This window comes from Crocuta crocuta, unplaced genomic scaffold, assembly GCF_008692635.1.
Source record: "Crocuta crocuta isolate KB4526 unplaced genomic scaffold, BGI_CrCroc_1.0 scaffold162, whole genome shotgun sequence".
Classification (NCBI taxonomy): Eukaryota; Metazoa; Chordata; class Mammalia; order Carnivora; family Hyaenidae; genus Crocuta; species Crocuta crocuta.
The window spans coordinates 4,570,921-4,586,636 of record NW_027529433.1 but is presented as its reverse complement, the minus strand read 5'-3'; the positions used below and the strand labels follow the sequence as shown (position 1 = coordinate 4,586,636).

At 39.7% G+C, this 15,716-nt stretch overlaps 1 protein-coding gene and 1 long non-coding RNA gene across 4 annotated transcripts in view; one reads left to right on the top strand and one right to left on the bottom strand.

The window, feature by feature from the left end:
* The window catches only part of LOC144228096 (uncharacterized), a 5,329-nt gene extending 2,376 nt beyond the window's left edge, over nucleotides 1-2,953 (bottom strand). The window contains exons 1-3 of one of the 2 annotated variants that reach the window (XR_013334117.1): nucleotides 2,787-2,953; nucleotides 1,889-2,157; nucleotides 1,455-1,762 (exon numbers count right to left, since the gene is read on the bottom strand). This is a non-coding gene — a long non-coding RNA (uncharacterized LOC144228096). Of the gene's footprint in view, nucleotides 1-1,454; nucleotides 2,158-2,786 lie in introns of those variants that run through there. The other variant, XR_013334118.1, reaches the window with a different exon arrangement.
* The window catches only part of SCAMP1 (secretory carrier membrane protein 1), a 100,718-nt gene continuing 85,635 nt past the window's right edge, over nucleotides 634-15,716 (top strand). Inside the window, exon 1 of one of the 2 annotated variants that reach the window (XM_077759897.1) lies at nucleotides 634-904. In XM_077759897.1, coding sequence (XP_077616023.1) covers nucleotides 848-904 — 57 coding nt within the window. In that variant the 5' untranslated portion in view covers nucleotides 634-847. The remainder of the gene's footprint in view (nucleotides 905-15,716) is intronic. The other variant, XM_077759896.1, reaches the window with a different exon arrangement.

The following is a 15,716-nucleotide window of genomic DNA, read 5'->3' as shown; positions in this document are numbered from 1 at the left end:
AAGTAGCCATTATGCAGATTCCGGAGAATGGGAGCAGGGCCTGGACCAAGCCTTGTACTGAACCTTCCCTGCCTCTCAAAGCACCGCGGAGCCAGTCCGCGTCGGTAACGCGAGACTGGTCTCCGTGATTTGTCGGTAACCTAGTGTCTAGGGACCGGAAGACGGGAAGCTGCGATTCCCAGGTGGGGTCGAGTTGGGTGTGTGGGCAGATTTCATTAGCGTGGGCAGGCCCCCACGGGACGTTATCTTTGGAAACAGGTGCGGAGCTCCTACCGCCGCCCGCCCCTCTGCAGTCCTGTGCGGGAAGCGTGGTTAACTAGCCGCTCCCTCCAGGTGTGCAGCCTGCATTCCGGGCTGCCTTCCCAACCTGGGGAAATACTGTCAGTGTCTTTCTTGTTCACGAAGTACCACTTCTTTCCCAAGTCACGTTCGATCACGGGAAGCCGATTTTAAATCGATAATAATATAATTAGGTCCAGCCAGACCCGTTCCTCGTCACGACGCAGAATCTCAGTCAGGCCCACGGTACGTAGGGCCGGTCACCCCAGCCCTCCGCTCCCGACTCCCTCCGCCCCTAGTCCCTACTCGGTCGTAGCCAAAGCCTGGAACGCTGGATCCCGGCCCGCAAGAACAGGACGGCGAACGGGAGCGGCGCTGCCGGCCGGGAGCCCGTGGCACCGGGCATGCTCAGTGGCGCGGCCGGCTGGGTGGCCCCGAGAGCTGCACCCGGATCTGCTCGGCGGCGGCGGCGGCGGCGGCGGCGACGTGAGCGCGCAGGGGGGCGGCGGCCTCGCTTCGTCTCTCTCTCTGCGCCTGGGTCCGGTGGGTGACGCCAAGCGCGAGAGAGATGTCGGATTTCGACAGTAACCCGTTTGCGGACCCGGATCTCAACAACCCTTTCAAGGTGAGCGTGGGCCCCAGCAGTCTCCCGCCGCCGCGACGCGTCGTTGTTTGTGAAAACGACAAGTTCTTTCGCGCCCGCCGAGCCTGCCCCTCGGCTCGCCTCAGCCGCCTAGTTTGGGGTTCAGGGCCGCCGCAACCCGTTTGGGGGTCGCGCCCAGACCCTTGCACCCCTCGTTTGGGGGGTTAGAGTGGAACGTCTTAAGCTCGTTCTCCCGCCGCCCCTTCGGCCCATTCCCGCCTGGCGAGGGTCTTGTCCTGATCCGGGAGTGGGCCCGCGCGTCGGGAGGGTTCCTGGATCGTCTCTGGGGAGCGAGGAGACAGGAGCTCAGGGCAGGTGGAGTTGTCACTTGACAGGCGAGTGTGGCCGTCCGGGCCCGGGCAAGGGACAGGGGCCGGGAGACGGCGGAAGGGGCGAGTCCTCGGGTGGGGTTGTCATGGGGACCCGCGGTGGCGGCGAGGAGCTGCGTGGGGTGATGGCAGGGGCGTAGAGGAAAGGTGGAGGCACAGAGTACGCTGCAATTAAAAAAAAAAGAAAAAAAAAGGTTGTGTTTTTATTTTTTAAACTTGTGTTGCACCCACGTACCACCAGCGGCGCTGCCATTCCCTCTTTTCCCCATTTGATCGAGGTTAAGGGTACTGATAAGAAAGCAGGAGTTAAAAATAAACAAACACACCTGGAAAACAATAGTGCACGTGGACGACCATCTTCCTACCTAACTGCTGTTAGAGAGGTGAACGGCGGGATGTTTTCCAAGCTCCTAGTGCGTCACCGGTTCCCGGGGCTGTGCGAGGATTGCATTTCTTACACGAGCTTCTTTCTTTCTTGGAGTCAACCGTATCAGCCCCAGCTTTGGAAGAGCTTGGCACAGAAACGGGCAAATGAAGGAGGCTAAATGTTTATGATGTGTGCTTAAAGTAATGCAACATCTGAGTAAACACCTGTTTAAAAAATATTCAGATTTTCTTAATGAACTCAACTGCTTACATGTGTAATTTGTTTCCAACTGTTGGTCGAAGTTCATTAATTTTTCCTGGGTATGTGCAATAGTAACTTCAATTTGTAGTCACACAGAACGAAAGAGTAACTTGAATTTGTGGTCACATAAGTATCGCTTCTGGCGTGAGTTTACATTTCAGTATTTCTGGTTGTATCTCTTATTAAGAATCCTGGAAGGGGGTGGAGCATGCGACCCTATCTCAGGATTGTGAGTTTGAGCTTCATCTTCGGTGTAGAGATTACTTAACCATAAAAATCTTTAAAAAAATAAAAGTCATATTAGAACATTCTATGCCACTGGCCTGAACTTTCAAGCTTTTATAGCTAATCTGGTTGCCATTTAAGGAGAGCCCACCCCCTCAATTTAGAATTTGGTATTACATCAGTCCATGTTGTGGAAAAATCATATTATTCTTTAATCATAGACATTCAGAACAGACATTTTATAAAGTGCCAAATAGGTTATTTTAAAATATTTTGGAAGGTATAACATTAAGAACCTGTTATCTTTTCCTAATTCAGATATTCATTGATGCTATATATTCAGCATCTGACAGTTTGGTTGTATTCTATTTGGTTATTCCATTTCATGGCTCATTTTATGTAACTGGTTCTCTTGTTAGGGAAAGACATTGTTTTCTGTTTAGCCTAGTCTACTCTTTGGTGACATCTGATGTTGCCATGACACTTTGCTTTTCTGCCATCCGTTGCATTGTTGTAGTAGTTCTAAACCCAAAAGTAGTTTTCAGTACTCATTGTGGAATAAAATTATAAACCTTTTTTGTTTCTTATAATTGGATGCACTCCCAGGACAATGATTATTCATCCATAAAATGCTTAAAGGAATGATAATTTAGGCCTAAAGAAGACTTGTTTATGACCTTACCCTGTTTTGGTGACTGTCGTAGCACTGTGTATCTCTGACCCTTTATCTTTTCTTTTGTGTCCAGCTGCTTTTCTTCTTCTTCTTTTTTTTTTTTTATGTTTATTTAGTTATTTTTGTGAGCTAGGTAGCAGGGGAGGGGCAGAGAGGGAAACAATCCCAAGTAGGCTCCCCATGCCATCAGCACAGAGCCTGATGCAGGGCTCAAATTCACAAACTGTGAGATTATGACCTAAGCAGAAACCAATTGTCAGACGAGGCGCTCCTGCCCTTCTTAAGGTAAAGCTTTACCCTCTGTAGCTTATTCTTTCTTCTTTTGGTTTACTTTTATGTAAGTGTGATTTTTCAAATAGCTTTTCTGGTTCTTTCTACTTTAATATAAAAGTTCTGGATTTATCATTTTGTTAACTTAAGATCATCTTTCTTTTCAGATCTTTTCTAATTTCCAATATTTCAGTAATCAAAAATTTCATATTTTCAAAATACACGTTTCACATTTGGGAACCATCCTAATTTCTTCTTGGTTAAAAAGCTATTTGATTTCTATTGCTTTCTCGATTCTTCAGCATTTCTTTTACTTCACTTTTATGTTAGAAGCACTTACCAGCATCTTCATCTGAACTGTCATGAAAATAATTTGAGGATAATCTCCTTAGATATTGTAACTGTAATGGCTTACAGGATTTTATTAGCTATTGTAAAATTATTTCCTGGATTCAGTTTATTATTTGAATTTATTATATGAGCTCCTACTTGATTCTAGTGGTTGTGATGGTTTCAGTGAAAGAATTCTTGGAATTTGAGTAGTTTTTATTGTGCATCAAGAAACTTGGAGTAACTGGAAGTATGTAGTAATCTGAAAAACAGAATATTACATGGATGTTCCTGAGTATCCATCTGCACTTGAGTTGTTATAATGTGGCTTTAAAGGTATAGAGGAAAAATATTTTTCAAATAGTCAACATTTATTGTTTTATGTCTCTTCCTCTGTTCAGTTACTCATTTATTCCATAGGTACTGAAGAAATCTATATCCTTAAGGCTATTAGTCTAACATGTAGACAAACATGCTTCAAAAGTAAAAATAAAGTAAAACAGTCACCAGAGATCAATAATTTAATATGGTTCTTAGAAGTCAGTGTAAGCGTATAAGTACCAGAATGAGTATAGTTTATTCAAAGGAAAGAAAAATTAATAAGTGGTAAGAAGACCTTCATATCTTTTAATATGCTTTAGTATATTAATATGCTAATTGACTGGAAAATTCGTCTTGGAAATAAAATTTTATATAACTGAAAAAGGAGAACTTTGAAAGCTGGAAAAGGAAAATCTACAGCAGTTTATCCAGATCTCCTTCTATGGATGAAAAAAAGCCCAGAGATAGGATATTTCACTTTTGGCAATCATTCTACTTTCTTCTTTATTAAAAACTCTGATTGTCATCATTGACTTGAACATTGTCTTATACCCAGGTGTAGGTGGTGTAGAATTGGCACTAGAATTTAATTCTTACTCCTAGACCATTGCTTATGGCACTCTATTTGCTCATTGATTGCATTTCTGACACCAAATTCTTGTTTTGTATTTGGAATTTGGGCTTGAGGCTCATATAGAGACAGAAGGTCGGGTTTAAAGGTTTCTGCTCAAGAGTTTAAAACAACCCAGCTTTTGATTCTGGCTTTGTCACTAACTAGCTGTGACACCTTGGAAAATTATATGCCCTCTTTATTCCTCTGTTTACTGTTATCTAAAGTAGGATAATAGGGTCTTCTCCATAGGGTTGTTAATAGGATTAGATGAACATATATGTAGTATGTAGTAAGTGCCCAATCCATGGTGGCTTTAATTAGGTAACTGTTAATAAGTAGTATTAATAGTAATTCAAGAAATTGCATTTAATGACCGTTAACCATATTCTTAGCTTAGTAATTTAGTGAAGTTGACATACAATGTTCCATTAGATTCAGGTGTACAACATATGATTCCATAAGGCTGTATGTTATACTATGCTCACAAGTGTAGCTACCATCTGTTACCATACAACACTATTATAATATGATTGTGTTTACATTCCCTATGCTGTACCTCCTGAAGACTTACTTCATAAAAGTTCATGTTCCTTTACACTCCTTGAGGCTTTTAGTAGTGTAGGCAGATCACAGTTGAGGAGTCCTGGCCCAACATAAGTGGTTGCTCTGGGTCACTCTGCTGGACTAGACCCAGTAGTCTGAATTCTAGTGCTTTGTCACTGCAAAGGCTTCCTCCCTAAGAAAAGAACTCCATTCTTTTGGGCCTCAAAAATTCTACTCTTTAACAATAATCTCTTAAAAATGGGCTATAAGTCATCATTCCTTATGATATTTAAGTACAGTAATTCTATTAGTTCTAAGAGTTTAGAACAAGTTGAAAATTGAAAACTTCATTGTTAAAAAGTGACCCGTAATTCAAGGATCCTATCTATTTTGTTTTCATTTATAGTTAGTTGATGTCCCTCCTCCCTTATCCATTTAAAATTTATGACTAGGTACTGGATAGCACCAGGAAAGAATTGCGAGGATTTTTCTGTGATAGTCTCACATTGCTAGCTTTATTTTACAGCTTTAATCTGGGACATACTAATAGTATTTATGGTCTATGGTATTTTGTGGTGATGCCAACTGCATAACTTTGTACTTGGTTTTCCTCAAGTTTGTATTTTTAAAAAGCATGTATTGAGCTGCTGATTATATTTCATCAAATTAAGATGCATCATTATTTACCATTGTCTCAGTTGCCTATTGCTGTATAACAAATAATCCAAAATTTAGTGGCTTAAAACACTTACTTGCTCACCAGTCTGTTATTTGAGCTAGAGTTAGCAGGCAGTTTGTTTTTGAATGTTATTGCCTGCTATCACTTATGTCTCCTTACTTAACTGGGGCTTTCTGTGAGGGAAGCAATTGGTTGTTTTTTTTGGTGGCCTTTTTATTAGGAATAGCCGGGCTTTTTCCATAGTGGGAGTAGTGTTCTAAGAGGGCAAGCTGAAGGCTTCTTGAGTCCTTTTTCTTCTGCTACATTGTGTTAGTTACACAAGAAACGAAGCCAGACCAGATTAAATAAGGAATGGGAAGGATTACATTTACTCCTTGGTGGGAGGAGGTATGTCCCTCTTGATACAGACCTAGGGACTAAAAAGATACACCCAGCATAAAATGATGAGACTAATACAGGATAACCCCAGCAGGCACTCCCATTCAAGTATGGGAGAAGTGGAAGACATCTAGCAGTTGCTGGTCTGTGGCAGGTCTGAAATCCAGCCAGGCTTATTTGTCAGGGCCCCCTAATTTGAATAGGGCCCACTTTTGCTACCTAGAAGTCTTTGCCTAATCTGTTGTTTTCTTCTGCTTTTGGTTCTAGTCTTTGATAAGTCCTTTTTCTGTAAGAAATGTTTGCAGCTGAGTAGCATTTTCAGTTTGCTTCTTATCCACTGAAAGTTGGGAACCCAGAAGCCTCTTTTTGTTTTGAAATATCTCTGTTCCTTTTACTCCAGTCTGGTCCAAATCTCTCTCTCTCTCTTTTCTTTCTTTCTCTCTCTCTCTTTTCTCTCTCTCTCTCTCTCTTTTTTTTTTACCAAGATTTAATGTACATTTATTATTAACATGTGGAACATATGTATAAATTTTCCATACTGAATAAATGATATTCATTAAGCCAAAAAAAGGAATTTACATTAATGTTTAGCTACATTGTTTGAAATACAAATATGCAGATTTTATCACTGAAAAAATCTCAGTTGTGTTTCTTCATCAGGAACTTCCACTGAACCTAGAACCTTTTCACACCTCAATTAGAAAGAAAACAAAACAAAAACTCAGAAAAAAAGTAAACTAGAAGTTGACTGGCTGCTGAGACAGCAAGGACTTTTTACAGAGACCTGTACAGCATGGCACGAAGAAGGGTGATGTCTGGCAAGAGATTAAATAGCTGTGTCTTGCTGTACCGGTCACCAACTTGTTAACTCATCATACTATAAAAGAGTAGCTGAGAGGGGGATCAAACTGTGGGATCCAAAGGTATGTGCAGTGTACAACGTCGTGTGTGTGTGTGTGTGTATGCATATGTATATATATGTATATACACACACACAGGTGGCAGTGCAGCCACTACGACTGAAGGTTAAAACCAGTTCTAAGAGGTGATCTGACTAAAGGTTAAAACCAATTCTAAGAGGTGGTCACAGGGTTATTTGTAAATTAAGGAGGAGCGAAAGAAGACAGGATGTTGTAAGTTCACACATGATACTTTGGGCGAAAAGCCTTCTTTTTTTCCTCCTCAGCGTTTAACTAAAAACATTTTTAAAATCTACAGCTTGCTGCTGACATAGCATTTTCTCTTGTTTTCATGTGAGACATGATTATTACAGTATGTTTAGAGTATCAGGTGTATAGTATAGTACATGAAAGGGTTTATACTCTACTGCACAGGCCTCACCAGTGAACAGAGTCTGTCCACAACTGTGAACTTCTCTGCTCCAGGAGGCTGGTCCAAATCTCTTTAACACTTTGTTGTTAATTTCACCAGGATTCACACTATCCCTTAAAACACCGCTATAATTCATTTTGAGACCATCTTCTTTACATCTACTGTCGGGGTACTCTGGATCAGTACTATTAAGATACTTAGAAAGCATTTTGTCTAGTTTGAGCATCTCCTATGGCTACTGAAATCTCTCAGGCGAATACAATGGGAGGCTGTTAGTATGGGTAGAGTACCTGTTATAAATGCTTCATGGCAAAACTAGTATTTGAACATAATTTTATTTTGGTCCCAAGACTTAAAGCATTTTTAAATCTTAATTTTTTGTTATTATAGAGAGTGAGAGAAGCTTAAGTAGAGGAGGGGGCAGAGGGAGAGAATCTTTTTAAAAAAAATTTTTTTTATGTCTTTATTTTGAGAGACAGAGACAGAGAGCGAGCAGGGGAGGGGCAGAGAGAGAGGGAGGTACAGAATCCGAAGCAGGCTCCAGGCTCTGAGCTGTCAGCACAGAGCCTGACGAGGGAGGGGTTCATACCCATGAGTATGAGTATGAGATCATGACTCATGAGTATGAGATCATGACCTGAGCCGAAGTCGGACGCTGAGCCGAAGTCGGACGCCTAACCGACTAAGGCACCCAGACACCCCTGGAGAGTCTTAACTGGGCTCTAAGCTAAGTGCAGGGCTTTATCCCACCACCTTTGGATCATGGCCTGAGCTGAAATCGGGAGTCAGGTGCTCAACTGACTGAGCCACCCAGTGCCCTGATCCCATGACTTCAACAATAATCGTAATTGAGATGGTAATGGTGAAAATTTTGAAAGTAAAGTGCTTTTTTGCTGATATTACCAAAAAAAGAATTTTTTTGGAGTAAAACTAATATTTAGTAGTGCCGAAATGCGAGCCCAGGAAATTTGTAAGCTATTTTTTAGAAGATATTTTCTTAACATGAATCCCCAGAGTGATTAGTGATAAGTTCCTAAAAATGAATCTGCAATATTCTCTTCCTTTCCAACCCACAGGTATTTGTCTTCAATTCCAAGTGATTATTATTAAAAAAAATTTTTTTAAAAGTGTTTTATCTGTTTTTGAGAGAAAGAGAGATAGAGACAGCATGAGCAGGGGAGGGTCAGAGAGAGAGGGAGACACAGAATCCGAAGCAGGCTCCAGGCTCTGAGCTGTCAGCACAGAGCCCGATGTGGGGCTCGAACTCACAAGTTGTAAGATTATGACCTGAGCTGAAGTCGGACGCCCAACCGACTGAGCCATCCAGGCGCCCCGCAAGTGATTATTTAAAGAGTGGTTTGAACCAAACAGGGTGTGCCTAAAGAGAAGTCACAATGGTCTTGGGTCTGGAATCAAATCATAGGAGGAAAACTCTTTAAGTTAATTAATCAGTGTGTTTAGTCTACAAAAGGCAAAAGGAAAGTGTGAGATACTCAGATAGTTACTTAGTGGAGTGAATAAATCTGTTTTTGCTTAAGAAAAAAAAGTTTAAGGCTAATTGCCAGAATTTACATCAAGGTAGATTTTTGTCCTAACATGAAGATTTTAAAAATCTGTTAGAATAGCCTGACAGTGCTCTTTTGGTATGGAGTTCCCTTCAAGCAGAATTTGGATGTTGTATCAGAGATACTAAAGTAGAGATTTTGGTGTTGGAAGTTTTTTCTACTTTGAAACTCTGTAATTGTTAGATTTTTGTACCTGTATGGACCATTTTGTGATTAATAACCTCTCTCCTATTGTAATATATTAGATGCTGGGATTGAGTCTGATCATCTAAACCAGATAGGAAACTGAATTTTAGGAGGCTGCTGTGCTCTGAGCCTCAAGCTCTGTTCAGGGAGCAGTCCTAAGTGCTTGCTTACATATACATGATCATGTCCTCTGTTGTGTGACTGTTACAGTGCTGTCCTCACTTGACTAATTTTAATTGAAGCTGCCTGGCCCAAGGAGAGCTATTCTCTGAGATGATCAGGAGCAGATAAGATGGCTTGATGCAAAATTTTGCTCCAACAGGAACAGTGATAGTTCATGATAGGAACATGCACAGAGAAAAAGTCATGTAGTCATGGTGGCATAACCTTGGAAAGACATGGGGAAAAAGCCAAATTATCTTAAAAATGTTTTTTTTAAGTTTATTCATTTATTGAGAGAGAGAGAGACACACACAGAATCCCAAGCAAGCTCTGCAGCAGCAGCACTGAGCCCAATGCAGGGCTTGAACTCATGAACCATGAGATCATGATCTGAGCTGAAATCAAGAGTCAGATGCTTAACCCACTGAGCCACACATGCGTCCCAAATGCCAAATTACCTTAATCACAAAGCACTAGAGTAGTAATTATCTGACTAAAGCTTCTGACGGTCATTTTCTATAATTCCTGTTTTTTAATACAGCTGCTCTTGAGCTATAAGAGCTGTAGCTACATTTTGAAGAATTTCAGTCTCTGAAATTTGGCATCCTTCTTTCTGTATGTATGTTTAAAATATCCTTTCCTCCCCCAGCATTTGAGATGACTTGAGTCTTTTTTCTTTCAACCAGAATTGCCAAAAGATAATTGGGAAGTAACATTCTCTTGGCAAAACCATGATAGAATTAAGCCTGTATTTAGATCAAGTACACATCTAAATGAAAGAGTACAGGTCTACGTGATTGAATTAAACCTGTATCTAGTTTTTGGCGATAGAGTAATGAAAATCCAAACACAAGGAGATGTTGTTAAATCACAAGGGAGAAAATTTTCCAACTTCAGATAGGTGAGGGAAATAAAAGATGATGTGTGGAAGTTGGTTGGATTTAACTTTGTACCAGATTCTTAACACTTTTATTCTGTTTCATTTTCATTTGTTCCTACTGAGACAGCCTGTACTGTCTTGTAGCTTTTGTCTTCACATTGCAGACAAGTGTTGGAGCCCCCTTGCAAGTGTAAGAACTGCCACGGAAGCCCTGGTAAACCTATATGAAAGGAGCAATCCAGTAATCTCTCTGGCATATGGCTTTGGGTGCTTTGAAGAATTAGTAAATGCTACTTCATCATTTAATGGCAATTCGGGTATTTAGGGACCGTTTGACTATTATGAATAATGCTTCTGTAAACATTTATGTACAAGTTTTTGTTTGAACATTTGTTTTCAATTATTTTTTTAAATTTTTTTATTTCTGAGAAAGAGAGACAGACAGAGACAGAGTGAGCAGGGGAGGGTCAGAGAGAGAGGGAGACATAGAATCTGAAACAGGCTCCAGGCTCTGAGCTAGCTGTCAGCACGAGCCCAATGCGGGGCCCGAACCCATGAACCGCAAGATCATGACCTGAGCCGAAGTTGGACGCTCAGCCGACTGAGCCACCCAGGCGCCCCTGTTTTCAGTTCTTTTGAGTATATACCAAGAGTGGAATTGCTGGGTCATTTGGTAATTAGGTGCAATCATTTGAGGAATTGCTAGACTGTTTTCGAAATTGACTGCTCCATTTTACATTTGAAACAGTAACATATGAGGGTTTTGTTTTATCTCCATTCTTGTCAACTCTTGTTATTATCTATTTATGATTCTCGCCATCCTAGTGGGTTTGGAGGATCTTAGTGTGGTTTTGATTTGCATTCCTCTGATGGCTGTATATGTCAAGCATATTTTTATGTGCTTTTGGGCCATTTGTGTATCTTTGGAGAAATACTTATTCAGATCCTTTGCCTACTTTTGAATTGGATTGTCTCTTTTATTATTGTAAGAGATTTTTATATTTTCTAGATAGAAGTCGTATCCAAGTACGATTGACCCTGGAAGAACACATGTTTGAGTTACGTGGGTTCACTTACACATGCAGATTCAATAAATATAGTATGCTACTGTAAATGTTTTCTTGTTCTTATGATTTCCGCAATAACATTTTCTTTAGCTTATTTTAGGAATATAGTATGTAATACATAGAATGCACAAAATGTGTGTCACTTGACCATTACCAGTATGCCTTCTGGTCAACAGTAGGCTATTAGTTTTTGGGGTATCAAAAGTTATATACTGATTTTTCTGTTGCCCCTGGTAGTGGTGGTGGGGGGGGGGGTCAGTCCCCCTAACCCCCTGTGTTGTTGGTGGTCAACCGTATATGATTTATAAATACTTTATCATTTTTGTCATTTGTCTTTTTATTTTCTTGTTAATGTTCTTCAAAGCACACAAGTTATAAATTTTTATTAAGTCCAAATTATCTTTATTTTCTGTCTTGTGTTTTGATATTGTATCTAAGAATCCTTTGCGAAATCTCAGGTAATGAAGATTTGTCTGTATGTTTTCTTCTACGAGTTTCATAGTTTTAACTTTTAAATTTAGGTTTGTGATTCATTTTGATTTAATTTTTGTATATAGTGTAAAGTAAGGTTGAACTCCGTACTTTTGAGTGTGGATATCCATTTCTTCCAATACCATTTGTTGAACAGGCTGTTCTTTTCCCATGGAATGATCTTGGCACCCTCTTGAAATTTCTCTGTATTTTTTCTTAATCTTTGTTCTTGCAAAAGAGATATATTGTATCTAAAAAGCCCTTCTATTTAATGCAAAATGGCTCCCAAGCTGAGTGTCTCTAGAGTATGTATATTATCATGCCTAGCTTCCAAAATTGCCACAGCTACTATTGCAGTTGCTTGTGTCTGTGCTTGCATCAGTACATGTTTATAAAAAAGTGTAATAATGGGTTTTATACTTGTTTTTAGAATGCAGTTATGAACACATAAATGTATTTGATAAAGTGCATTTTGACTTGGTGAGATCAAACTGGAAAGAAAGGATTTGGTATAGTTACTGATAATTTTGACTTGATAATAGAAGGAAAAAATCAGATATTTGAATGCAAGTGATTTAGTATATGTAGCTATTAAAAGTTTGTGCTTCACAAACACAGTCAAAATCATGCATGTTGTGGAGACTGTGTATACGAAATACTGGAAGTTTCCACTTTCTCAAAGAGATAGAAGCAGTGGCAGAGTTGTATACAAGCTATTGGTAGCCATTTTACCTAGGGGAATCTTCCAGTGGTGATTAGAATGCTCAGGTGATGATTTGCAATACGTATAGAAAGTGGTGAGAAATGCAAATGGGAGGAAAAGAGTGTCAGGAATATTGGCCAGTGATGGTGTCCTAGTGCAATTTTACCACCATTCAGCCATTTTCCTGAAGGTGTTGATGCTTGTTTTAGGTTGATTTAGATGGTCTTGTGGTTTTATTTATGGCCTAGCATGCTTAATTTTTGTCATCTCAAATAGTCATAAATTTTAGTGAATTGCTTACGAGTCAATGGCAGATTGTAAAAATGCAAATTAATGTATTCCCCAGGGTTAAAAGAAATGTATCACCTATTTTTTCTATTTGATTAAACATTTTTTTTAAATGGAAAAGTTTGTATTTGAGTCTCAGGGGAACTTAATCACCATTTATCAAGGAGCTCATAAGAAAATGTTCTGTGAACTATATATATTACAGACAGGCATTTCTGTGCTCTTAGCCTGCTGGTAGGGAGGTTAGAGGAAGGAGTAAAAGAAATTTACAGAGGTTTGTCTTTAATTGTAGAGGGGAGTAGGTAATAAGGTGGCTCTGGAGTCAGGCTATCTAGGTTTGCTTCTCTGCCTCCTACTTGAGTGATCTTAGGCAAATTACTGAGTTTTTCTGCCATCACCATTTGTTGTTATTTTATATTTCTTAAAGGAATTTTTCTTTTGAATCAAGGCAAAGATGGGAAGCTCTTAAAATAACAGATAAAGGAAATGATGGTGCAAGATTATCTTTGGTTACAACATGTGATTATTTTCCTTTATTTTATCCCTAAATTGCCTATATTTTCTCAGACTCTAATTTTTATTAACTGTTAAAGTTTTATTGTTAACAGAAATAGTAACAAAAACAAAACATACAAATTACTGGTTGTCTTAAAACCAGTGCTGTTTAGAAGCTGTTTAGAAGCTACAACCAGTGCTGTTTAGATCACAACTTGAACTGAGGGTAATAAGGAAAGCTCATTGTATTTTTATGATTTAAGTTTTGTTTAAATGTTGGAAAGTTGTGCACTTGGTTGTTTAATATTGAAAATTTTTGGAAAAGACATCTGGTATTTAAAAAAATACATTAGAGTCTAATAGTTTTTTAACCTATGATGATTACTTTTCAGAGTCATGGGAAGCTAGCAGGAGATGAATCCTTGAATGCCCGGTGTCACAATTGGAACTCTGAACATCCTCTCCACAGCCCCCTCTCCCTGCCCGCCCCCGCTGGGAAATTGTTGTACAGAATTTCTAGATTTGGTGGTGCTTTTTGATTTTAAGTACTGGCCTGGGGTGTTTAACCACCAAGTTGACAAAGAGGAAGATATTTCACCAGATTGTGTTTCACAAGAAAGTGTTCTATGAAAGATACATTTACTCTCGGATGGAAAAACTACATTTAAAAGTTGACTACTTAAAGGGCACCTGGGTTGCTCATTCGGCTAAGTGTCCGACTTCGGCTTAGGTCATGATCTCGCGGCTGGTGAGTTCGAGCCCTGGGTGAGACTCTGTGCTGACAGCTCAGAGCCTGGAACCCTGTTTGGATTCTGTGTCTCCCTCTCTTTCTGCTCCTCCCTGGCTAATGATCTGCCTCTCCTTCAAAAAATAAACATTAAATGTTGACTGCTTAAAACATGACAAAAAAAACTAAGGCCTTATAGTTCTTCGGTTGTCATGTTTAGTGGTAATTGCTCTAGTAATTTTTGTATTTAATATGTTAAAGCAGACTGATCGAAAACCCGTTAATCTTGGTGGAGAACTACTGTGTATGATAAAAGAAACTTCTGTGCAAAAATCTGTTGACAGTTGGGTGAAAATGGAGGGATATTCATGTGGCAAGACCCTGCTGTTCTCTGATCCCTAGGATATCAATTCAGTGACTTATTTATTAGGGGTCAAAGGTGATTGAACTTGCAGGTCAGTTGACAGACACAGGAGCAATTATTTTCCTGTTCTTCAGGATTGGCCTTTTTCATTTTTTATCTCTAGGCTTAAGTGCATTAATGTTGGGGAACATAGCTCTGTTAGCGATACAGTTTCTCAAATGTCAGAAGAAATTTTGGTAATTCAGTATGATAGGAAACTTGGGTGTCATTGTCCCTGATACCTACTACCCCTCCCCCATTGCCCCTTACTTCTTTCCTAGTGAGTATTTCTCTCTAATGCGGTGGTATTTAGATTTTGAAGACTTAGATATTTATAGCTGGTGGAATACTACATTGGATTATCTTTTTAAAAAACAACTTTGATTGGGCGTCTGTCTGGGTAGTTCAGTTGTTTAGCATCCGTTTGGCTCAGGTCATGGTCTCACAACTCCTGAGATTGAGCCCTGCTCTGACAGCTCACAGAGCCTGGAGCCTGCTTCAGGTTCTGTGTCAACTTCTTTTTCTGATCTCCCCTGCTTCTGTTTTCTCTCTCTCTCTCTCAAAAATAAACAAACATTAAAAAAACACGACAGCTTTGAGATGTATAGTAATACATATACTACAGTTTACTGACAGTGTGTAATTTAGTGACTTTTAGTATATTTGTGGTTGGGCAGTCATCACTATCAATTTTAGACACTTCTCATCACCCCAAAAAGAAACCCTGTTGGCTGTCATTCCTTATTTAGCACTCAGTCCCCATTTCCTCCCAACTCTTCTAGCCATAGGCAGCCACTAATACGCTTTCTGGGCATTTTATGCAAATGGAATTATACAGTATGTAGTCTTTGATGATTGACAGCTTTCACATAGCATAACGTATTCAAGGTTCATACTGTAGCATGTATCAGGACTTCATGTCGTTGTATTAAAATAACAATTTTAATGTGTAGATATACATTTCAATTCTGTATCAGTTGATAAAATGGGCTATTTCCAACTTTTGACTGATGCTGCTATGAATATTTGTTTACAGATTTTTGTGTGGACATATACCTTCATTTCCTTGGATATATACCTAGAAGTGGAACTGTTAGGTCATTTATTAACTTTGACAGTGGCCATACCAAATTCCCACCGACAGATTAGTTTTTTTCTACCCTTGCCAATATTTATGTGTCTTCTAGTTTGTAGCTGTTCTAGTAGATGTGAAGTGGTATCTCATTAAATCTGCTTGGGTGTGATTGCTTCTGTTGTTTTAATATACTGAGTACTGATTTGGGTTCACAAAATTAGTTTGGGAGTTGCTTTTAAGGTTGCGTAAGACTTGAGGCACCTTGGGTGACTTATTCGGTTTAGCGTTGAATTTTGGCTCAGGTCATGATCTCACAGTTTGTGAGTTTGAGCCTGGCATTGGGCTCTGCTGACAGCTTGGAGCCTGGAGCCTGCTTTGGATTCTGTGTCTTTTCCTCTCTCTGCCTCTCCTCTACTTGTGCTCTGTCTCCCCCCTCTCTCAAAAATGAGTA